This window comes from Polyodon spathula, chromosome 6, assembly GCF_017654505.1.
Source record: "Polyodon spathula isolate WHYD16114869_AA chromosome 6, ASM1765450v1, whole genome shotgun sequence".
NCBI classification, from domain to species: domain Eukaryota; kingdom Metazoa; phylum Chordata; class Actinopteri; order Acipenseriformes; family Polyodontidae; genus Polyodon; species Polyodon spathula.
This window is the reverse complement of record NC_054539.1, coordinates 47,757,623-47,783,832: the sequence shown is the minus strand read 5'-3', so window position 1 is coordinate 47,783,832 and position 26,210 is coordinate 47,757,623. Positions and strand designations below refer to the sequence as shown.

Sequence of the window (26,210 nt, the reverse complement as noted above, 5' to 3'; positions counted from 1 at the left end):
TCTCTCTCTGTCTCTCTCTCTCTCTCACTCTCTCTCTCTCTCTCTATATATATATATATATATATATATATATATATATATATATATATATATATATATATATAAATGCTGGTACACAGATGGGTGCTAGTGGCTAGCTGATTTCAAGAGGGTAGAAATAATGTCCCAAAAACTACCTACTGGGAGTATTAACAAACAGGAACATGAACCAGGTCTGAAGGCTAATTTTATGAACAGATACCAAAAAAAAATATTTTAGCATAAAATGAAACAGTATGTGCAGGGTTATGTTTGTAGTTGGGTTTATTTAGTTACTCCTATAGCTGACAAGCATGTTTCATAAAAGTGCACCAGTTACTAACACCATGCAACTAGTGTTGTGAGGAACGGGTTAAATCTCTCCTTCATTTCGCACTCGTGCCAAATGGAGACAATGAACACTGACAAGTCAAGGTTGCCTTAAGAACATTGCTGTGAAAGTATGTTGTTCTATAATTGCTTTTAATTGCACCTGCACATTAATCCCACTAAAATTAGACAGCTACTTTAAAATCACTTGGGGAGAGTTGCCTTAGGTGCACTGGAAATTCACATGAAAGAATTGAGATGTGAACACCGTAATATGCTTTGTGCATTACCAAACAGACTGTATAATGTTCCCTTTAAAGAGCAGGATTCCACTGACACTGTTGAATCTGGTTAATCAGAATGAATCAGGTGGTTAAGGTCGGGTTATAGGATTTAGGGCATACAGTAAAAATAAAATGCACTAAATGTAATTTGATAGAAAAAAATCAAGCAGTAGAATAAAACACGAGGGGCTGATCCACCAACAGTACTTTTGATGAGGTCACCCTCACATGATCTGAAGTACAGTAATTGACTTTCATTCAGAAAATGTTTCATGAAAGTCATAATGAACAGCATAGATTATTCAAAATACATTGCCATTGTAAATTATATTTAAGATGTCGGTGGTACTATAATAATTTTCTTAATTAAATATAGAAATAAATTACATATGTAAAATAAGAGCAACCATTTAAAAAATGTATGTAATGTTTTAAAATAGATAATAAATTAGGTGCAAAATAAGTACAATCATTTATGCTTCCAATTATACTCTGTATATATATTTTTTAACAAAAATGATTGTACTTTATTATGCACCTTTCAAGTAATATACTGCTCCGAGAGTTATTCGGACTGGTTTTAATAGTTTTACCATATTTGCACACTTATTAAAGCCTTTAACTTGTGGGTTTTGTAAAAGTGTTTTTAATTCTATCATTATGGATATTTTATTGAAAACTTTCAGATTAGCTACCTGAATAATTAGCAAAATATAAATCTATACACATTATATATATATATATATTATATATTATATATCTATATCATATATATATATATATATATATTATATAAACATAAAGGTTTACTTTTTTTATTTTTTTTTTCAACACAAAATAAATCTCACTGTTCAGTAAATGTTATCCAGGCTTACCTCAGTGGCTGGGGATGATTGTAAATTGTTTTCCTTTAACAGAACTAAACCCACTATTGCTTCTTAAAAGGGATGGATTTAATGGGTCTAGTTGTTTGAAATGCTCATTCTGAGTGCTTTATGTCAGTTGCAGCTGCTGTAGTGTGTTGAATTGCACCTTGCAGGACTGAAGTAGACAATCAAGGTTCTTATCCAGCTGGATATAGCGTGCAATGTGTGGTATAATGTCCATTCTACAATGTTTATGTAAGGTAAATTACATATTCACATAATACCATTTTGTAATATGCGGTGCAGGTTACATTCCATCCATAGGTAGTTATAATAATTTGATGTCGGATTAATCATTTTTTCCACCCATTAAGATGATAAATTACCTTCCTGTGGTTATTCCATTACAAGCATTTAAATCGTAAATCATAATGGATTTTTAGTTTCTTTTCAGTTTGAAACCTTTAATTTTGCAACTGCTTTAGTTGACCAACAGGGGGCGTTGTTAGTCTGTAAGAAATATTTGCTAATGCCTCCCTGATTTAAAATTTGTACCAGAAAGCAATAATAGTTTTGTAATTTAAATACAATACATGCACTGCATATGTTCATTCCTTTTAGTTTAGATTTTTATTAAAATTTTTCTTTCCACATTTACTTTGCTGGTGGGGGATATCCGGTGTGGTTCACAAACGAATAAGGATATATGTTTGCCTCTTCCCTTTAAGATTTAGATTTTGATGCTAAATCTTTGCAGTACAGGATTTTAAGTTTAATCTTATCTTTGATAACATTTCAAAATACAATATAGGTAATAAATAACATGACGAAAAATTATTAAGTGTGTGTTTTTATTTTTTTATTACCTCAGTGACCTGTTAGCTGGAATATGTACTGTAATGTTCAAATATTTCAGTGGTGTTCACCTTAAAAATATTGTTAGCTTTGACACTAGAGTGTATTTTATTTTTTAAATGTATTTATTTCTTTTAGAATATAATGTTGGTTTTAATGCAATTATGATTTTTAACAACAAAACCAGTGCTATAGGTAAAATAAAATACAAATTTCTATAAGCTGCACACTTTATTTTTAATGGAATTTATTTACATGGAATAAATAATATAACTGTACACATTTATTTTTTGCAACAAAAGTAGAAAAACTACAAAGACATTCTACGGACCCATTCTGTGCCCCTGAGTGCAAGATTATTATTGAACTTTTTATTTATTATTTCACTCTATTTTGGAGGGACCTTGATATATTATAAAAATGATGTGTTTTTGTGTTCATTATCAAAAGTTTTTTGTTGTTGTTTTTTATACCAACCACTAATTTGAGTATTTTGAGAAATTAGTCAAATGATAATGCATTTTTGTGGTTTTCTGAGGTATAATGTAGTATGTATTTTTGTGTCTTTTGTAAGTGTAATTTTGTTTGGTTACATTAGAAGGGAAAAAAAGTGCTGAATCTTGCCGCAAGTAGATAAGTTGTGAATAAGAAAAGTTTCAAGATATTTTTAGGTTACTACAGTTGAGAAGTATTTTGTTTTAAATGAAGGGCGTACGGTACGATACACATTAACTTTAGGGTAAGAACAGCCTGGAGCATTACAGAGCTTTGACATGGTGCTTCCACCAGTGCAGATCTCGGCCTGCTCTTAGAATCAATGTGGAATCCTGCAGCGGCAACTTCCTTCACAGGCAAATGCCAGGGGCTAGGATTGAAGATAATAACTTGTGATTCTTGTCTTTTGCTGGCTACGATCATCATAAATTGACCGTTTTTAAAGGCCTAAACAGACATCAAAAGCTGTGCATCGTCTAGTTAGGTCAATTAATGATAATTTTGCTCCCTCTGTTCTCCCTTTTATTTATTTTTTTTGTCTCTTTCTTCCAGTCAAGCCTGGTCCCGAGCCCTGTTCTGGGGAAGAAGCCAAATGCCAGTCAATCACTGCTTGCATGGTGCAGAGAGGTTACAAAAAACTACAGAGGGGTGAAAATTACCAACTTCACCACGTCGTGGAGAAATGGCTTAGCTTTCTGTGCGTTATTGCACCACTTCAGGCCCAATCTCCTGTAAGTGAAAATAAGCACCAGAACATTATAGGGGGGTAAAGAAGGTTGGAATAATGAATTTAGCATTTTTGCTACTTGTTGGTGGTATCCAGTTTCAGACCCGACAGTTAAGGTTTGATATGTTTTTTTTGTTTTGTTTTTTAAATACAGAAATGTGGTGTTTATATATATATATATATATATATATATATATATATATATATATATATATATATATATATATATTGCCATAACGGTCGTAGTCACCTATCAAGCATTGTAACAGTTAAAGTGGGGGGGGGGGGGGGGGGGGGGATGTAAAAGTGGTTTTTTCTATGTTTCTGATATATTTTACAACTGTGCTGGTCACATTAGATACACTTACATGTTTTGCATTTCTAATAACCTTTTGACCAGTAAAAGTGTAAAATGTTTATTTTTTTTGTTTGTTTTTTAATATAAAAAGCCATTTTCAATTTTCCGTAAGTTTTGCGGTCTTGCATTACAGGAGGGGATGATATGTATATTAAACTGATTTTCTTTTCTTTTTTTTTTTAAACTAGTCTCATCCAAATAGCTGTCTACAGGAAGATTACAAAAATTATGTCAGTGTTGAAATAAGATGAGACAAATAAGCCTGTAGCTCTTTGTACATTGACAACAAGGGATTACTGCATGGTAAATTTGGGTTTAAAGGCTGGCCTCTGGTCTTTTGCCTGTTAACTTCACTTTTTAGATGGAAAACCTCCTGGCAAAAAAAAAAAAAAAAAAAACCTCATATGATCTGTGTTTTTTTCTATTTTATTTTATTTTCCAGTCTATGAGTTTTGTTGATTGCATAGCTGTGAAATTACTATTTACTGTATAATGCCATTATAGATCGCTTTAAAATGCAATTTCATATTGCTTCCTTTATCAAAAACTGTACATGCTCACTGTGCTTTCTCCCTCAGTGACTACAAGTCCCTGAATCCTCAAGATATTAAAGAAAACAACAAAAAGGTAAGGGCTGCCAGCTGACATTCATTTAGGCTATGTGGACTTTTTTTTATCATTATTAACCACCTCCACCACCTACTGCCCCCATAAAAGAGGGGAGTCTGGTTTTCTAGGTTAATAATTACTGCTCTCAAAAGGTAGCTCTCCTGCTGTTTACATTGGATGCATTATAAAATGCAGTTTGTTTTTTCACTTTCACGCTGAAAAGAAAAACCCACCTAAGATAGCATCACAATGTATTGGTGTGTATTTCCTGCCATTTTGTAGCTAACATTTGCCTTTTCAAAGCATTTCAGATGAAAAAAAGCACTAATATCGAAAAATATATAGCATACTATTATATATATAGTATAAAGTATATAGATATATATATATATATATATATATATATATATTCACGGGTATTTTACTTTTTATTTGCTTGTTTGCTCCTGAGTTCACCAACACCCATTGATGAATTTTCTGCAAATGTGCAAGATGAATATGTTTTCTAAAGGGTATATAACTGAATTAAGAGTGCATATCACTTGCTGCCCAAAGCTTGTCAGCTTTATGTGATCTATGAGGTAACAGTAGTAGCAGTATTTAGTGCTTACATAAGCATTTGTCTATAACTCTGGCTGGGGAGGGAAAAAAACACAAGTTTAAGTTTAACATTTAAAAAAATTTAAAAAATTACTATTTATAATTTCCAAGTGAACAAATGACTAATATTTAAAAAAACAAAACAAAACAAAACCAAAAAACTATATAATTAATAAACATATATTTTAAAAAATAATACAAAGTAAATTGTAAAGCCCTCTTCCTGGAACCTGCCTATATTGTTTATTGTGCAGCGTATTGCTTTCATCGCCTGTGCAGCTCCACTCGCTTGACAGCTACATTGAATATCTCAGTTGCTTCCTGCAGGTTTATTTCCTGTCCTCACACAATTCTGACTGATAACCCCTAGTGCCCTTGTTTGGGATGAATGCAGCACGAGGAACAATGACCATGTATAATGTCCATGCAGATGCATAGCGCATTTGACGTTTCCTCCTCCTAACCAATTAAGCCAACATCTATGAATGAATAACAGAGTACTCCCTGTAGTTGGTAAATTGAGAAGAGGGAAAAAAAGGGCTGTTAGTCACAGGTGACCACTGCAGGGGCAGCAAAGGTTAAGGTTACAGAAAGCCTTTATTTGGTCACATTTCACATCAGATAGAATAGTCTTTTTTTTTCCAATGATTTTCATAATCCTAAATTCAATTGAAATATACTCTTGATAGTATAAAACAATCAATACTGGAAGAAATATCTTTAGTTTTGCAGGCTTAACCAGAAGACTATAAAAAGCTGAATTAAAAAAAGTAATTTCCTGTGATATCTGATCTTGGGTAGTGTGTTGCTGTATTGTATAATTGAGAAATGTTTAGAATATTGCCTGTGGTGCTGATGATGAATGACAGCAGTTGAGGTCTGTCAGTCAATCTGGAAGGACCACTTTTTTCAAAGGAGGCTTAAAAATATAAATATTTTGTACAAAGTTTTGAAAAATGCAGCTATGCTTAAATTTAAGCAAGGGAGATTTACTGGGAATGTAAAAAATGCAGAAAAAAAGCCATTTAAGGATAGACTAAGGGTAGGATTTTACGTATAAAAAGAAAAGCCAGAAAGACACCTACAACATTTAAATGGAATTATGTTCTTAAAGGTGTTTTGGATCATGAAGTAGATCACTTAATCTAAAGTAAAATGTAGCATCAAATAAGGACAAAAGACATTTTCATATAGATTTTTTTCAAGATCATGCTCCTATTTTTTTGTATTTTCATTGTAATACAAGCTTTGCGATATTGAATTTAAGTAAGAAACCTGAGCAGGCTTTATTTAGTTTTTTCTTTTTTTTTGCATAGAAGTTAAATTATATGGTACAGACTGTGGTCTGACTAGTGCAAAGCATGAAAGCCGTAGTTGAGGCTTGCAAAAAAAAAAAATAGTAGTAATTAATTGTAAATTGAGAAACGGCTTACCTTGATTATTGCAAAACTCGATAAACCTGCATTTCCAATATGTCATGACCCTTAAACAATGAAAGTGGTATTAGTGAAGAGGTAGAATCAAAACCACCATCACTGGGCCTAAGATACAACTGGTGATATCCAAGGAAGTGGGCTTAAAAAATAAATTCCTGTCGTGTTATAGAATTTTTGTTTTTTATCACATCAGGTGATCTGGGATTGAGTTTTGCTTCTGATTATCTCCTTGTATTTTTCATCAGCACAAATCAGCGCAATTACATGGGCAGTGGAAAGGAGAAGGTTGATCGGTTATGATAAGGCCCAGGATGGATTAGTTTAGTGTTTCATTATATCTCGGTTTCTTATCTCAGAACGCATCCTTGACATTCTCTGCCAGTGCAAACTGGTCCCACTGATTCCTGGTCATCCTGTTCCCAAATCTGCTCTGATATGGCATTCTTTGCATATGGGTGTGACCTGTTAGTACCTGTGTAACAAAGGCCAACATCAACATATTCCAAGTTAAGTACTAGGCGGTAACTGCAATTTCTGTAAAATTGAAAATTGGAGAAATTTGAGTTTAAAATAAGTTTTCAGCAAGTCTTAGGTTTTTAATGAATTTTTCATTTCAGACCCCCTATTTATTTGATCTTGTTTTCCACGTAGGCTTTAATATTCAAAATGTGTTCATTGTTGGCATTTTGGAATTGGTAGTTTTCATTATTAACTGTATGTTGTGTATGTGTTTTTTTGTTGTTTTTTTTTTCTACTTTTAAGGCTTACGATGGCTTCGCCAGCCTTGGGATCTCTCGGTTGCTGGAGCCCTCAGATATGGTGCTGCTGGCCATTCCAGACAAGTTAACTGTAATGACCTACCTTTATCAAATAAGGGCTCATTTCAGCGGTGAAGAGCTGAATGTGGTGCAAATAGAGGCAAACAGCAGCAAAAGCACCTACAAAGTGGGGGACTTTGAAACAGACACAAACAGCTCCATCGATCAAGACAAGTTCTATGCTGAGCTTAACGAGGTGAACCGGGAGCAAGAGGCACTGCCGTCGAACGGTGCAGAGGCAGAAGTTTCTGCTCAGGAAGAGTCTGTGTTTTTCAGCAACAGTGCTGTCAGTGAGTTAGAAAACGAGTGCCAGACTGCTGATGCCACTCTGAGCCCTGTCATGGCATTACCACCCTCACATAGGACAGAAGATGACACTGATCCTCCAAGACCTCATCCAAGCACTACTGGAAATTCTGCAGCCGAGGACCTGTGTAAATATGACAGTACAGATATAGCACAAGCACAGCCATCATTTGGCAAAATGAGACTGCTGAAAGCAGACACTTTAGACTTGAGTGACTTACAGTATGTCAGTGATCAAAAGGATGCATCTCCAGTGCTCTTCTGTGAAGTTCCTGAAAAGGAGAGACGTTCAAGAAATGCCAGCAGCTGCTCTGAGCAGGAGAGCCCCAGGCTTCAGGGAGTAATGGAGGCCCGGAGCCCAGAACCCACATCCCTTGTCAAGAGGGCAGTGCCCTCTCCCTCTCACAAGCTTGGGTTCTCTTACAACAGGGACGCCGACCTCATCAAGAAAAAGCGTGCCACTCTGAGGCAGTCTGAATCCGATGCCACTTCAGGTGCCGGTTTAGCTCTGAACCATGCAGATCACTCAGTAAAAACTGTGCAGGTAAGAATTAGTGTTTTAACGTTTTGTGTGTGCTTATACAACATCAGATTTCTCAGTAAAGTGAATTCCCACAAGCAAACACACAGATAAATATAATTCACAATACATATGTAGTATAGTTCAGTCTATCCCTTTACTCAAGGCAGGATTCCTGCAGTCCCCAGGACCAAATGGTAACACCTATTGGGAGAGGTGTAACTGGAGCAGCCTTCTGGCTGGGACTTTTAACACTGGAGTGCAGTAAACAGTTGAGGCTCAAAACATAGAGCTTTAGTGCATAATTTTATTGCTTCAGTAATATAAGTCAGTGTGATTACTGTACTGTTCTGGTTTTTGGGTTATTTTAAATTAATTATTAGGTTATTATTAAAACTCTGCGACTGCACGCAGGTCATTATGCCCACTATGAAATTTGATTTCCAACCCCTGGTGTAGGCTGTTGCTTTATTGTATACTTTTTCTTCTACAGCTGATGTAGTTTTTACTTATTCTGCAGATTACCTGCACCCAGCAATCAGATGTCACTGAAGAAAAGGTAAGGCTATATACTTCCTCAAGCGACATTAAAACACATGCTAAAGAAAGGTCTTTGCAGATAAGTGCCATGCGACCATCAATTTTACTGATGATTACCTAGGTGAGATTTCCTTTGCAGAACATTTCAATGGCCTAATCAAGAGCCACGGGCCTGTTTAAGTAAGTCCAAATGAACATTGAAGTACTTGTGTTCACAGACAAATCTCAGCTTTTAATGTGCAAATACATGTTCAAGTGGAAATGTTTTCTTATACTTGTTTTTTGATTTGCATGCCATGTGTAGCCTTTTCCAAGTACCATCATGGTAATTACACTGTTTGGAAGATGGAAAACGTGGTGCATTGCAAACCTTAGAAAAACAGTTTAATCACGTTTCACTTTGCACATCTACATCTAACACAAAATGTTTACCTCTTTTTTAATGGTGGCATTCTAACAGAAGATATTATCCCGACAAGAGGAGCTTAAAGAGAGGGCAAGGCTTCTGTTGGAGCAAGCAAGGAGAGACGCAGCTTTGAAAGCAGGAAATAAACAAGTGACGACCAATTCATCCACACCAACCCGCAGCAAGCAACTAACTGATGTAAGACTTCTTTATCCATGGTACATTTGATCAGCTGGGATGTGACATTCAGCTGAAAGGCTCTTCCAGTTATTCTCAGTTTCTAAAAATATTCTGTCTTATGTTTAATTATGATCCTGAAAAAAGATGAAATAATCACAAATACATACATTCATAATTGTTTTGTGATCTAGATAATCTTGTGATGCAGGTGAGAAAAGGACAATCCATATGCAGCAATATGATTTTTTTAATTAATTGTAGAAAAACATATTTCATTGAATATATATTTCCATGCTGAGTTCATTGCATGGGAATATATATTCACTGAATTCATATGATATAGTGGGCAGGATTTTCAAAAGTTCGTAAATGATAACTCCAGTGTTAATCAACACATCGTTATTTAGCATTGATTTTGGCATTTTCAAGAGGTCGTTATACCTATCTCATTATTAAGTAATCATGCTAACATGATTTCCAAAAAAATGGTGATTTACAAAAGAATGTTAATATCTTAACGAGCAGTGCTTCCTTCCTGCGTTGTTTGTGTGGGAATTTAAAAGCAAATCTGTGTTAATTGTCATAATTTATTAGGCGTTAATTTGCACTTGGAAAAGGAGGGTTTTAATTAACCCTTAGCGGTCCATTTATTCAGCGCTTGTCAGGCGCATCAGGTCCAATGTTTTTTTTTTTTTTTTTTTTTTCAGAGTAAAACAGGTTTAAAAGGCCCTGCATAGCAAAAGGACATCTGTACTGAATCACCAGCCAAGCCCCACCCCTTGTTCGCTGTATTTTTCGCATACCTCTCCTGATCACGCGTTTTAGCATCAAATTCTTCAATTATGCAATCCAAGTCATTACTATAACATCTCAAAAAGCTCTGTAAATGTCTGTGATATTCTTTTGAGTGCCCTATGTGGAAGCAGCTATCTTCTTTGTTATTTGTCCGTGTTATTTCTGTGGTGTAGGGGCTTTCTATATTGCTCAGATACATCCTTTTTTTCGGCTTAATTCCGCTCCTGTCGGTCTGACTCGGCCATTGATAGTTTTTCTCTGCATTTTCCGGAGAAAAAATGACTAGAGACCCGTGCTTTACGTCTTTTTGATGATGTCGGACAGGGTCCGACATCGGACTGGAAACGGAAAATTTTAATATCGGACCTGATCTGACATAGGACCGCAAAGGGTTAAGGAAAGACTATAACTAACCTTAAAATTTAACAGACCGCGGCTGTGACGCTGACGATACAGAGACTACCTATAAAATTCAATATTTGTAGTTATGAAAATATTTTAGACTTTTATATACTTAAACATGTACATTTAACCAAGTATAGTGTACAACAAAAATATGTGGTTATGAATGAGATGTGTTCACTTGTTTTAACAATTTGTACCGTTAAGGCCAGAACACACTGCTGATGACATCACAGGAAGTGCAGTGGCAATGAGGCAATTGAATAGGTGAAAAGAGAAGACTGGCAGTAATAAATACCTACAATTTTGGCTAGAACTGAATGCGACGTGGTCGCGAAAACCACATATAACTGGAGACATTCATGCATTCTTTCTCTATTTCCCCATTGATTTAATAAAAAATATATATATATATATAATGTGTATCTATATATATATTTTTTTACTTATGTTTTCTAATGAAATGAAAACCCTAAATAAAGTGTGTAGCCTCTTTAATAATATTACATAGTGTAGCACAGTAACATTCTCCTTCTGTATTTATAAATTCCCTCTACACCACTTTCCTGAAACCCCTTGTTTTAATCGTTTATAAGAATCTACTTTGCACACATCTCATTCGAAAACAAGAGGCAAATTGCTTGTTTACCATTGAAGGGATTATAGTGAGGGTGGGGCTGCTACTAGTAATTTGTTTTAGCATGAAGCTTAGCACAACACCAGTATATATCCAGTATAGGTGCTGTAAAATGTACATGATTAATGACATCCAATCAACAATAACTTAAATGATGTTTGTGTTTGCACAGCACCTATTAATACAGTTTTAAAACTGATATTGTTTGGCTTTAAAAATGACAGTTGTTAACTAAGTTGCTTGTGGTTATTTATTAATTTATTAATGTATTACTTTGGGAGTAGAACTATTAGAAATTATGTTCACAGCTCTTATCTAGGTAGTGAAGTGAGTTTGCTTGTTTGTGTAACATCTCATTTTAAGATACTGTAGCCATTATGCATGTCTATCACTTTAGCATTGTCGAGTCAGCTTGAATGGGTACAGAGTTGAAACAATTAATACTTTGTGTTTTACATTTAAGAGTACAGTTTGTGAATTTATAGTTAAACAAAACAAAATAACATATTTGTAGCTGAAGTTAGCTCAAATGACATACCTCCAGCAGTGTCACAGAAAAAAAATAATAAGAGATTGTTCCATTTTTGTCGCAAAAGAAATTGAACATTTTCTGCCAGATACTTATGAATGCTTGTTTCTGTACGTAGCCCAGATTGCAAAATAAATAATATATATTACACCATCTGAGAAACTCCTTCAGAAATGTTTTGGTGCACCAAAATGTAATTTAATCTATTTTGTCTTTGTGCATTGCAATAATGTTTTATTGTAGTTTTTGGGAAAGGAAAGTACTATCCAAACAGCATTTCAAAGGTAATCTAGATATTTTTAGGTGGCGCTATGACCCGATTCCTGGATCTTACGGGACAGGTTGCTACCTGCCAATATCAAAAGCATTTTACAAAAAAAATGTAATGTATGCAGCTATTGGATGAACTCCTATTGACTCATTATCCAGTAGGTACATTTAACCAAGTATAGTGTAGAACAAGAATAGTGCAAGGTTCTGAATTAGGCTCTCCTGTTCACTTTGGGTTACAGAGACCATAACATAGCAATAAGTAGGAACTGCAATGTGTTGGCTTTCATCATTTCCACCTCAAAAGACGCAAATCCTTGCTGGGATATAGTGAAGGCGCCAGTGATACATATGCAATTGACACAGACATGAGTTTGTAAATCTGCTGTGCCCGCCGCACCTTCTTTTGTTAAAATCTCACAGACTAGTTTCTTTAGCACAAGGTTGTTGAATATTGCAATCTAGAGATGTGCAGTATAGAGGCACATACCTTTCTTTGCATGCATTTATGTACCGGTATCCATTTTTACATTTACATTCTGTAGCTGTAGGTCATATTATGCTACATTTCCATCATATATATATATATATATATATATGGTTTTGTATTTACAGTGCTGTGGCATGGGAAATAATTTTACTGGCACATTTGTCAGTAAAGAATTGTATTTTAAGGCAATACTGTACAGAATCAATGCATGATCTGTTCACAGCATGTCTGTTATTTTGTTGTTTTTAAATTCCCAACAACATGTTAACAGCTGGCTCTGTTTTTTTCGTTCAAAGTCTTCTGTAAGGGAAGGGGTTACCAGCTCATTGCATTTAGATCAGCACAGATCATTTGCTCGTTTTTAGATTGTTTTAAAATGCTCTGGAAAAATACTGTACTGTGAAAAGGTACATCTAGTCTGGAAAGTTCTAGTGGTGCTTATAAAAGGTTCCTGTATCTTTATGGAAAGCTGCTTTCAGTCTTTATTAGATAAATATACTGCTTTCCCAAGGACAATGCTCTAATGAGGGTGGAGTGCATTGCTGGTGTCACATATTGAATTTTTTCAGTTTTTTAATAGAAAACATTGATTAAAAGGATCCCTGTCTCCCAGTCTGATAATTGTTAGTGATTTAGATTAGATTACTTGATGTCTGTTTTGATTGCTAAGAAAATTGCTGCCGAGGTGTTATCACCGGGGCGGCATAGCATATATATCTTGCTCTAAGTAGCGACTTTGTGGTTTAGCAGGCATAAAGGAAGATTTTAATTAAATTAACCCTGACTCAATTCTTTGAGGGCAGTCATTGTATGCAGGGGGTTTAAAACAACATTGAATTTGTGTTGCTGAGTTCCAGGACAGAAATCTCCTCCTGTTTCATACAGTTTAAATCCAGTTATTAAGGTTTGCAAGAATCAGGCATATAGGAAAAGTAATTTCGAGACATTACAGTTCCATTGTGTTCCATAATATAACCTGTCTACCAAAGGAGATTTTTCTTGCATGGCAAGTTTCAACGTTTTACTAACTCACCATGTTTAAATTCCTACATAAAGATCAGAAACATTTTCCTTGTATCTGTCAGCGTATTGTGGTGTGACTCTCCTGATGTTACAATGGGGTCACATGCAGTACACTAAGGCTCCATTCACACTGGGTCCATTTCAAACGGACACGGTCTGGTTCGTGTCATTTGAAACAATGTATCAATGTGCTTGCTGTTCACACTCTTCTGCGAGCAAAGGGACCGAGTTTGTTTGGATGCGAGCTAAAGTTATTTAATTTTTATTTCTTTATTTATTCCGTTTTTCAGATGTTTACAATATCCTGCAAGGCATATTGAAAGATGACAGCTATTGATGTATTGCTCTGGTTTTTAATATACTGTATCTTGTATTAAATTCTTACATATTGCTGTGGAAGAAAGCACTGGGGAGTACTTTGCTAATTTTCTCGGTTCTCCTAATGTCGGCATTAAACAAAGTAATTTGAGAAAAGACTGGATATATTTTACTGTGTTTGTGAGTTTTTTTTGTCCAGTTCGGCTTGGATTTTGGTGTCTGACCACATTTTCTTTTAGAGGTTCAGTTTCTCGCAGTGAAAAATTGGGCCTTTTTTTTACTTCAATTCACAGATGCTAAAGTAACTTTGAAGTTGTTAACAAAAAATAACAGTATATAAAATAACACAATAATAGTTTAAAAATTAAACATTAGGTGAGTTTGTTACAGATCATAACAACTCACTATTGTCTTACATTGCCATCTAGTCGAAACATGTTAAATGTACAAAAAGACAGATTTTTTTTTTTTTTATAAATACATCAACTGTTGCCATTTAAACATATGGCATACACATAATCAGAGTGATTAAACAAATAATCCATACAATAGTTTATTTTATTTTTTAATGGAGCTAACACACGTGCTAACACATTACTGTGCTATTAACTTATTGAGCATGCTGATACAGTCTTGTACTTAAAAAAAAAAAATACAATAGCAAAACCAGGGCGATTTAACAATTTTACTGTTTCCGACCGGGACAACAAAGTATGGCTGAAACTATGACAATCCCAGTTTTCTTAGGTAACCCTAGTTCCCTGAGACATTTTTAGTTTTATGTTTTACTTCTTTCCTCAAAATTGCTCAGGTTACCTTGTGTAGTTTGCTTCCTATGTGTAAAAGGACAGAGTCCAGAAGTTGTTCACATTGAGGTTTAGCAAGTGAACCAGACTCGTGTGTTTGCCAGACGGAGCGAGAACACGTCTTTAGCGGACTTTGTTGTTCACACCTCACACCAAGCATACTGAACTGTACCGAGTGCAGACCAAACCCTCTATACGGACCCAGTGTGAACACAGCCTAATTGTGCTCCATTGTATTTTACAGTCCCCGCTTGTGGCATTGGCAGGTTAGTAATGCCTTTTCTTTTCCCATGAATGTTCAGTATTTTGAACGTCTTTGATAATAGTGAAACGGTATTAGTTGTTTTGTACTTTCCTCGGTCACTCTTCATAGGTGGTCTTCATAATCAATTAGAACTTGTATCCAGATTTCTGTAATGTCATGCCTCCAGCAGTGAGTAAATTGGTAATTAATGAACAATCGTAGACCGCAACCCGTTAATTTTCCTTTTTGAGTTTCTAAAAGTGTCATCTCCACCAGAAAGCGGTGCGCCATGACGCTCTGGCCCCTTGATATGAAACCTCAGCAGCATGATTTCGTCAACCATTAGCAGATCAGACAGCAATTTCACAGTACTTTGGCCAGGGTAATTATAGTACCAAGTACTATGTAGGGTTGGGAATTCATGCACAAGTCCAGAAATTCCAGGTGAGCTTCCTTGTGTTCAGTGGGACGTTGTGATTAGTTTAATTGGGCTTTGTTTGATTTTAGCCGCTGTGACTGTTTGTGCCACGGCGGTGTAGTGACTTTCCTTTTGGTGTCTGTGACCTGCACTGACAAAAACGGGTGCATAGCATACCTTTCAAGTAGATTTCTGTATTTATTTGTTTAGTACATGTCAGTTTTCTATTTTTTTTAATAGGATTCATTGACAATTTATTGGGTCACTTATCACTAAGTAAAAAAAAACAACTGGATATTTTAGTCTGTTTCAGTGTGGTTATTATTGTTGTTTTTCTGTCTGGAGAGGGGTGAAAAAGATGTAATAAAAATTGCTTTAACTTGCATGCTTACAATTCAGATTTAAACAGCCCAATTAGGACACAAGGCCTCCCAGCTAACTTGCTAGTTCAGTTGGGCACCAATAAACAAGGCAATTTTCCCATTATCATGTTTTTTTTTCTTCAAAGGCTGTGAAGCGTAGCTATTTTAAGTTCTGCATTTTAAAAGGGTAAGGTCACATGTTGTCTTGACTCAACAGTAATAGTTTTTAGCGTTGTAGTTGGTGCCTTTAAAAGGGAGCCTTAATGAAACCAAATAGTTTGCTGGGAGTTTGGGCCTGACCATCAGGGTGTTTCATGCAGGCTTGTCAGTTGATGTTCATGAATTGGCTTGAACTGAGATCAAAGCATTTCTCAAAATTGAGAATCTGTGAGAGAGACAGCTCCTTCAATTGCACCACAAGAGCTAATCAAGTCATCAGTTCTTTACGCACAGTGCGTGTCTTCATGGACCCCTCAAACTTTGAAACTGGATTTATTTTTTTTCACCCTTATAAATAATAAAAAGACAAGGATATAAACATATTTGAGTATCTCAAGGTGGTTGTGACAGACAGGAAAATGAAAATAGACTTTTGCCTACTTTTCCAAGCTGTTTTTCCTTTTTTTAATAATAATACAAAATAAAAAATTGCCAAACATAGGCACCATATTACTTTTTTTTTTTTTTGAGAAGTTGTGGAAAAACAAATCTCACTATTAACCCTTTGTATGTGGAAACATTTTATATTTACGTAAAAATGTAAATAAAACATGTAAATAGGTACATAAAAATGTCATGCTTGCAAAATTTTCTTACACAATGTACAAAAGGCAACAAGCCTAAGGATACAGCAGAAGATGGTTAGTTTTCAGTCACTTCTGAAAAATGCTCTTAAAACAAGGCAGGTTGACCCAGACAGTCCATAGAATTGTATTGTCTTCATAGTAATTTAAAGGGTGAGGTATGGTAGTTCTGAATCATGCTTTAAACTGTAATTACCTCTACTATAGCAATGCAGGACTGCCATTTATTTTTGCCCAACCACACCTATTCAGTCCCCTAATTTGAATTGCCAAGATGTTTTTATTAACCTTTTTACAGTTAGGGGTAGGGTTAGGGTTAGAGCCGTGTGAACTTATTCAGATATGGAACTAGGACATATGATTGTAAAAATACATCCATAAACAAACTGAAGAAACATTAATAATGTTGCCAGAACTGTTTGTTTGTCTTTCATTAATAGAACCTGCATCATAGTAAGCTGTTGTTAGTTATAATTTTAGTTTAAGCTTGTCGGCTTATTTATCATTTCAAATAGCATTTCCAAAAGGACAAATTTGGCCACTAGCCTCACATCCAACATACCATAATAACAAACTGTTATTTTTTTCTGAAATGGTTTCTGAACTGTTTGACAAGATTTCTTAGTGCTAAGGGCAGGCACTGTTGCCTTTAAGCTGTTTCTTCCTATCAGTTTCATTATCACCTGCCTCTGAGTCTCCAATATCATCTGTAAGCACATGCAGAATCATAATTATGCCATGTACAAGTTCTTTGATAACATGTACAGTTTTCTTCTTAATTCTTTATCAAATGCATTGATCGTGGCATGTGTGCATTGATCCAGGTCCACCATCTGGCTGTGTGTGATAAGCACAGTGGCATCTTTGCATTTCCACTGTCATTCATTGCGCTACAATTTGGCTGCAGGGGAGTAGTGGCTGGGATTAGCCCTGTTCTGCTACTTACTTGCATTTTAAGTTGACACCACTACAGCAGCTCAGACCACATTACAAACTGAAACACATACACACGACTTAGTGATGTGACACTTCTCAATAAGCTTACTCCACTAGCTACTCAGCAATCTGTAATTGGATTTGTAGGAATAAGAGCAAAAGAATTCCTAAGAATTGCTGGGGACAGAAGGTGAAGTTTTCTCATTATAGGCAGAAGGCAGGGTATAGATCATGGGCGATTTGTTATTTTCCATTTAAAAAAAAAAAGAGAGAGAAAGACAGAAAAAGAAAGCCCTGTTGGCCTTTTTACAGGACATCTTCAAAAAAGGAATAGTCCAAACAGACAGAGGGAGCTCAGAATCGGTGTTGTAGTCACAGATTGTGTTAATATAGTATTTTGCTTGGGAAGTTACATATCTACCAGCTAGTTGTTTTATAAATAAGGTTGCCAGTAAGTAAGTAAATTACTACAGCATCAAACAAACATGTATTCATAACATTTTGTAAATACATATGAACTACAGATCTAGCCACTTTATTATTATTATTATTATTATTATTATTATTATTATTATTATTGAACCGGAAACACCCTTTTTTACATTTTACTAACTTTTTTCATTGAAAAAATTAAACAAATGTATTTAACCCATAAAACATTTTATACCCCGTTTTTTTCAGATAGATGCATTTATACCTGGATAGAAAAGCTAAACTGTTTCTTTACATTGAATATTCAGTGTGTCATGACAAATCTATCTCCTTCTGCATGAGTAGATGCCAATTTGACTGATTTCTTTCAGGCTCACACTAGGCTTTAAGCTAGGTCTGTGTGCATGACTACCAATGCATTCACCAGACAAGATCTGAGGGCCAGGGAGTGCTTGCCTCCTCAGTGCCTATAAAAGAGCAGCCAGACAATCAGCGAGAGGCCTTGGATGCAGCACAAGGTGTTTGCTGAATATTCACTCAGCCGTTCACTTCTCTGGGACTTGTCATGGAAAAATTGTTTTTGTCTGTTTTGTGTCCTTTTTTCTTTTTCCCCCCCCCCAAAAGTAATAAATAAATAAATAAATAAATAAATAAATAAAAAGCAATGTTCCTCTCTCGGTAGGCCTATTTAGAGTTGCAGTACTTGATGTAGCTGATAATGTACACTACCGGTCAAAAGTTTTAGAATGCCCTCCTTTTTTCCAGTTTTTATTGAAATTTAAACAGCCCAAGTCCAGTGAATAACCTGAAATGGTACAAAGGTAAGCGGTAAACTGCCAGAGGCTAAAAAAAAAGTTTAGGTTACCAAAAACTGAAAAATAATGTACCTTTCAGAGTTATACAAAAAGGCCTTTTGCAGGGAACAAGTAATGGGTTAAAAACTTACAGCTGTTCTGCAGCAATGGAAGTAAATTAAGCCTTGAAAGTTGATGCCAACAATTCCTACAGGTGTCCCAACTTTTGTTGATTACTTACAAACCCTCTGTCTGTATAAAAGCAGTGTTGGAACAGACTGTGTTACTACACCCTCTTAAGCATTATTTGGACAGTATTGTACTTCAGGAAATAGTATATTGCTATAATAATGGCGAGAAAAAGGCAATTAACAAAGGAAGACAGACAGACCATTATAACCCTTAAAAGTGTCGGTCTTTCCTTTAGAGAAATTGCAAAGAAAGCCAAGGTGTCAGTGAGTACAGAGTAAACTGGAAGAAACTCTGACAGGAAGAGGTCTGGCAGACCCAAAGCCACAACAGAATCAGAAGACAAATTTCTAAGAGTCAACAGCTTGCGTGATAGGCGGCTCACAGGACAACAGCTTCAAGCACAGCTTAACACTGGTCGAAGTAAGCAAGTCTCAGTTTCAACTGTGAAGAGGAGACTTCGAGTTTTGACAGGTCGAGTGGCAGTAAGAAAGCCATTGCTAAGATGGCAAAATAAGAAAAAGAGGCTTGTCTGGGCCATGATCACTGCCAGTGGACTACTGAAGACTGGAAGAAGGTCTTATGGACCGATGAATCAAAATTTGAAATCTTCGGTTCATCACACAGGGTTTTTGTACGCCGTTGAGTAGGCGAAAGGATGGTTCCTTGGTGTGTGACACCAACTGTAAAACATGGAGGAGGAAGCGTGATGGTCTGGGGCTCTTTTGCTGGATCCAGAGTCGGCGACTTGCACAGAGTGAGTGGAACCCTGAACCAAAACGGCTACCACAGCATTTTGCAGCACCATGCAATACCCTCGGGTATACGCCTAGTTGGTCAGGGGTTCATCCTACAGCAATGTAATGACCCAAATCATGGCTTCAAATCATGGAATGGCCAGCACAGTCTCCAGACTTAAACCCCATCGAGCTGGTTTGGGATGAACTGGACAGAAGGGTGAAAGCAAAGCAACCTACAAGTGCAACACATTTGTGGGAACTTCTGCAACAGTGTTGGGAAGCTTTCCAAACAATATTTGATTTCCATTGAGTGTGTTCAGCTGTTATATCTGCAAAAGGTGGCTACATTGATGAGTCAAAAATTTAGATTAAATTTTGTTAAACAAAACGATTCCAGTATTTCTTTTTTATCTCCAATTGTTTATTTGTTCTATGCTTTAATTTCAGAGTACATTTAGACATTAAACTGCGTAAATTTCAATAAAAACTGGAAAAATGTAGGTGTTCTAAAACTTTCCTAAAACGGTAATGTATATTATCTGCTGACCTAGTACTGCGAATTTAACACACCAATGTTTTCAAATCTATGTTGGAAAATCCATTGGTAAATTGTGGCGAAAGATCTAGATTAATTGTGCATTATAGAATTTTACTCATCTTTTAGAAAATATATAGGCATAAAAGTTGAAAAAGAGCTGTGCCTGCTATTTTAGTGTTCTCAAACCCAATCTTAGCACCTGTATTAAAAATGTGTATATAACCACAGTGCAGAAATCCATTTACTGCATGTTAGGAAATGTCTCCATTAAATATATTTGCACCCCTTTACCTGGGGCATGGTAGTTATAATGTTGACATGGCTTTGTTGCAGTGACGAAGAGGGCTCTGTTACTTTACTATTTTTGCTTAGTATTTTTTTTTTTTTTTAAGGAAGGATTGGTTCCTGAAAATGTCTTATTGCAAGTGGAAATGTGCAACGTGTGAAATTCACTGCTGATTTATACTCCCATGATTCTCTGCTGATTGGCAAACATTGACAAAATTGTAAAAACACTGACTGTGAGGTGAATATCAGTAAGACTTCATCCCGGGAGTTATCTGCAGGTTTGAATCATTAACCCCTTACAAAGAGGGTATTACTGCTTTTGGAAGATCTGGTTCCTGTGTTCCAGTTGACCAATCAGTTTTAAGAAGATATGTAATGAATATTCCACATGGTTAATTGTACAGTTTAAAGTAGGAACATGATGACCGATTTTCTTAGCCGCGCCACAAAAGACAAACTTGTGATAACTTTTTCCACTTGAACCTTAAAGCCTGTGTTTTCCTTTTGGCAAAGGCAAACCTCTGAATATTCCCAAAGAAACGAGCAGGTGAGGCCGACACTCGTGTCTGGCTAAACTTATTAAACAGGTCAGAAAGTTTGAAATGGTTTAAAAAGATGAGCCTCCAAATGGTTTTAATGTTTAATCTCAAATTCTCTTTAATCAGACAAGATCAAATTGAGCTCCTAGTTAAAACCTCAGCCAGCCTAAATCTTTAAAGGTCTTGTGATTTTATTTTGCCACATTTCATTGCATATTCTATAGCCGGTGAATGGGGTGCATTTCAGTAATCCTTGCCTCTGGACAGGCACAGAATTCTCTTTCTTTCAAAATGGCTAATAACAGTGTGTTGCTTCCTGTCAAGTGATGAAAGGGCAGAATGATAATTCCCACCCCCCCCCCCAACTGCACTGTGTAATCCGGGCAGACCATTAACAATTTTAAAAACGCAGGTCATTGTAAACATGAGCCCTCTAAGTAAATGTGAGGCAAAAAACCAACAACCTTATTTTTACCATTTTAGGAGACTAAAACCATTAATGACTTGCTTTAATGCAAAATTAAAATGTAAGAATGTCTATTATACACGACAAGGCTTGCTAAGATACTTTTGGAAACTGAAAAAAGCCCCACCTTTTATGCAATGAATGCAGTTCTCTTTCAAGTACAAAATGTAACCATTACCTAATGGGCGTTTACTTCCTAAAGACCCCGAAGCTTAATCTTATATGCCAAAGCTGCTCGTCCGAGCCTGTGACGCAGTCATGCCCGCCCCCGAGGCATACAGAAGGACTGCACGCACAGATCTCAGTGTCATTTTTCCTTACAAGACTGACCTCACAGGGGAGCCAGGTATCAGGTAAGTATGTGTTCCTTATGACTGTATAATTTTTGCGAATTATTGTGTATTACATAAATTATGCAATATTTTATTATTAATTACGTGTATATTGTGCACTACAACCTGTTGTTTGTTACGTCCCGCAGTGACACCACGTGATGCCAGTGGCTTGAGTCGCTCCTTCCCAGGGATCATGCAACATAAGTCAGCTGACTTGTGCTCTCCTCACTGATGCTTAGCTCAGGCTGGTCTTAAATTAAAATTCTCGTTTTAAGTTAAGAGACGTTTATTTTCTGAAACGTAATTGTGTTATTACTGTTTTTGGTAGAGAAATATTTTTCTTTTTTTTTTTTTTTTACAGAAATACCCACACAGCTGCTGTCAGCAGCGCTGCGCTGGACCAAGATACATACATGCTTTGGTTGAGATTGCTTGCAGTCTCATTCCACAGTATCTCTGCCATTTTGGCGACTACTTTTGCATCACCATTACGAGGGCTTTTAATACCTCTAACAAGCAGGATTCTCTCAGTCTCCTGTGGGTACTGACTATGTGGTTTTGCCAGTAGATTGTACAGGTGGACATCCCTGTACAGTGCTACCTGTGATAACTGCGAACAGGTGGACCCGTTCCGTACTGGTACCAAGGTCACTGACCCATTGTGTTCTCGACCTGGTACCGTACTGTACTGAACCAAGGATGAGGTTACCGCACCAGTACCATACCAACCCAGAGCTACAGTAACCGAACAGTCCTGGTACCATCCCAGTTCTGAGCCGGTGCCGTACCGCACCGACCCGGTGCTAAAGCCATTGTACCGGTACCGAACCAACCGGTGCTTACCTTCCCAAGCCGGTCTTGTTCGGGTCTTGACCCGCCCCATTGCTGTCTATAAGCAGATTGAAACAGCACCTGTAAATGTTTACTGTACACTGCATTGCTACTTGCATCATGCCTGAGTTTTATTCCTGTAACACAAGCAAGGCCAGTCTGCCCGGCTACATCTCTTGCTGTTTCCCAGTCTATGGACACCATAGGGTGCATGATAAGGAGAAGCTGGGCCTGGCCCAGTTTCCACTGGTGGAGGCATCAATTGCAACTTAGTTACAGGCACCTAATTTAGTGCTTCTGTCCAAGGACGCTATCTGCCCCAACAAGCAGTGCCGGGTCTCATTGGTGATCATCAAGCATGCCTATTCAGCCAGTGCATTCGCCACAAGGCTGGGCAACTATAATATTATTTTAGTATTCTACCAGTTCTATCTCTGACAGCCACAGGCCCTCACCAGAACAGTTGGATGAACTGTGCCTGGTTAATCAGAACCTGCTCCGTGTATCAAAGCTCAACGGGCAGGCTGTAGGCTGGAATCTGGCTGCACTGACAGCTGCATGTAGGCAGCTCTGATTTTCCCAGGCACGCATGCCTGACGGGGACAAAGCACCGCTGCTGGATTCTCCTATGACATTAATGATATGCTGCAGCGCTCTCACCTCATGCGGGAATCCACAAAGGAGCTGGTTCGCTAGCTTCCCAAGGCCCCAGCAGCCTCAAAGACCAGCACAGCCAGCTGCGCCTGCTGTCAGAGATGGTGTTCAGAACCGGCCCACGGTTGCTCGCCGCGGAGGCTGTAATTGGTTCCGCAACCTGGTGCAGAGACAGGCCTCAGGCCAAGCCACAAGCCATGCAGCAGCCCTAGGAGTTTGCTGCCACAGAGCCCCTTTCAGGGAGACATCTGTAGTATTGGCGTCAGTGCACCTCAGATATCTTTGTGCTTACTACCGTTTAGACCGCTACTCACTGCAGTTCAGCATGGCCCCCCTCCCTTTTGAGGGGTAAATGTAACATGTGATGGCGCAGTCGAGTCTCAGGAGGTAGCAGCTCTGCTGCAAAAATGGGCTATGTGTATAGAACCCCTCCAGTTGGAGGCAGGGTTCTACTCCAGGTACTTCCTAGTGTCCAAGTGGGATGGCGGCCTCAGACCGATCCTCGACAGACAGGTCAACCTGCATCTGAGTTGAAGGAGGTTCAAAATGTTGACGATGCAATAGCTGTTGCAGTCAATCAGGCTAGACAACTGTTCACCACGGTGGATCTCAATGACGCTTAACCCCATAAAACCACCACACAGGAATTACCTATGGTTCAGTTTTCAGGGAACAGTGTACGAGTTCCATGTCTTGCTATTTGGCCTTTCTCCATGTGCCTTCTCGCAGTGTATGGAAGCTATCCTGGCCCCATTGAGACTCACAGGTAAAATCAGAATGCTTAATTATCTGGATGATGGGCTCATTTGTGCCCAGTCTCCAGCACAGGCAGAGGCCCACATGGAACTGGTCACCGGCCACCTTTAATGGTTGAGCCTTATGGTATATAATGCAAAGAGCCAGCTCATGCCTTCTCAGACAGCCTCCTATGTAGGAGTGTGCTTGGACTCCATATCCATGCTGTCCACTCTGTTGGAGTGCAGAGAATATCCACCTGTTTGGAGATCTTTCAGCTCAACAGAGTGCTCATGGTAGTGAGGTTCCAGAAACTACTGGGCTTGATGGCAGGAGCTTCCCAGACTATTGGGGTCTTCTGCCCATGCGTCCTCTGTAGGTCTGGTTCAACAGCAGGGTTTTTCAGCCCATATTGAACCATGACCGCCTGTTGACAGTGTCTCATCACTGTCTGAAGGCACATTCTTGGTGAAAACAGCCAGCCCAGCTAAACCTCGGTGTAGCGTCGGGCGAGGTCACCAAAAGGGGGGGTTGTAACCACTGACGCGTCCAGCCTGGCCTGGGTCGCTGTATGGACGGCAGGGGTGTGCAAGGTGTGCGGAGCCCCCTTGGCAGGGTCTCCACTTAAATATTGTAGAGCTGTAGGCAGTTTACCTAGCGGGCAATTTTTGAAAGGGGATCGGTGGTTTCGGATGCCTATGGGGGACATTGTTCCTTGCTGGGTTAAATGTGGTACTCAGGGCACTCATGAAGCCTCCATTTGAGCCCATGCATTCAGCTGTTTGCTTGCTATCACCTACACAAAGTGGATGAGTGAGATGCAGGCATTCTCCATTTTTTGTTTTGTTTGTTTTGTCATGTCTAAAAATACTTTTGTTGTTATTAGATGGCTAACACGATCTGGCGCTACAGGCCAGCACCAAACCCAGACAACACTGCCCTTGAGTCACAACTTAATTGTATTTCCACTACATCACTCACTACGGACTTGTGATGGTGTTTGTGTTTTATTGTGGGTGATTAAATATTGGGACTATTATTTCGGGACTGAATCCGTGGATTAAACTGAGCAATACACCACGATGTTTATTGCCTGTTGTCATCAGACTGTGGATTACAAATCCATAAACAATCATTTCACCAGTACTTTGTTGTTTGTCCTGTCTTGAGCACTGCATCACCCCTACACCTGCGCACTGCAAACCACTTTGCCACATAGGTCGTACAGACTTAATGTCGCAGATCCTTAAAACCCTGGTTTTGGATCTATAGATCTAGCAACTTTAACAAACCCCTAAGACAATCGCAAAACACTTTTGCGGACAGTTAACGCACGAAAATCAGGCGCACGGGTGGGCAAACAGACTTTTCCCACCTATGTGATTTAGCAACTGTGTTTTAGTGCAGCTTTAGTAAAGCGGGCAGGAGAATTAATCAATTTCCCTGTCTCTCATGAGTTGCAACGAAATACAAAGCAGGTTTTTCTTGGGAGGTATGGGTTTCCTGGAGTCCTGGGAGCCATCGATTGCAGACATGTGCAGCTACGCACACCAACTCAAGACAGACACCTCTACATAAATCGACCTATTCTATGAACATTCAAGAAGTGTGTGTTGCTAACAGATACATCACTAATGTGTATGCAAACCGTCCTGGCTTCGCTCATGACTTGTTTATCCTTGCTGATTCGCAGGTGGCAGCTTCGTTTCAGCGGGATGACAGTCTGAGAGGCTGGTTGATAGGGGACAAGGGTGTCCACTGAAACGGTGGCTACTGACACCGCTGCTCAACCCCACAATCGCTGCCATACAGAGGTATAACCGTACCTTTAAATGTGCTTGCCGTGTAATTGAGCGAACATTTGGAACCCTCAAAATGCGATTCTGATGTTTGGATGTGAACACTATGCTCCACAGAAGGTTAACAATATCATCCTTGCTGGTTGTGTTTTACATAACATAGCTCTCCATAATGGACGTGATGTTGAATTTACAGAGGAAAGATTACAGGGTTTAGGGAAGCAGATGCTGAACTTGAAGCCCCTGTGGTGGAGGTTGCAGATGCTGCAAGTGCCAGGCAGGTCAGACAAAGCCTTATAGATTACTTTTTTATTTTGTAAATGCTCACTCTCCACTTCCAAGCTGCTTAAAAAAATGTGTAGCCTTGCTTGAGGGGCTTGGTTATCCTCATCACTTGGGCTGCTGGACATTTTTAATATTTTTGCGCTTCTGTCTCCTTTCTTCTTTTTTTGGGTTTTCAAAATGCCCTCTCTTCGCTATCACAGACGC

At 37.9% G+C, this 26,210-nt stretch overlaps 1 protein-coding gene across 11 annotated transcripts in view; it reads left to right on the top strand.

Annotated features, from left to right (window-relative positions):
- The window catches only part of ehbp1 (EH domain binding protein 1), a 166,275-nt gene that overhangs the window by 91,287 nt on the left and 48,778 nt on the right, over positions 1–26,210 (top strand). For 10 of the 11 annotated variants that reach the window (XM_041252990.1, XM_041252989.1, XM_041252988.1 and 7 more), the window contains 5 exons: positions 3,401–3,579; positions 4,512–4,560; positions 7,341–8,246; positions 8,743–8,781; positions 9,223–9,366. In XM_041252990.1, coding sequence (XP_041108924.1) covers positions 3,401–3,579; positions 4,512–4,560; positions 7,341–8,246; positions 8,743–8,781; positions 9,223–9,366 — 1,317 coding nt within the window. The remainder of the gene's footprint in view (positions 1–3,400; positions 3,580–4,511; positions 4,561–7,340; positions 8,247–8,742; positions 8,782–9,222; positions 9,367–26,210) is intronic. The other variant, XM_041252991.1, reaches the window with a different exon arrangement.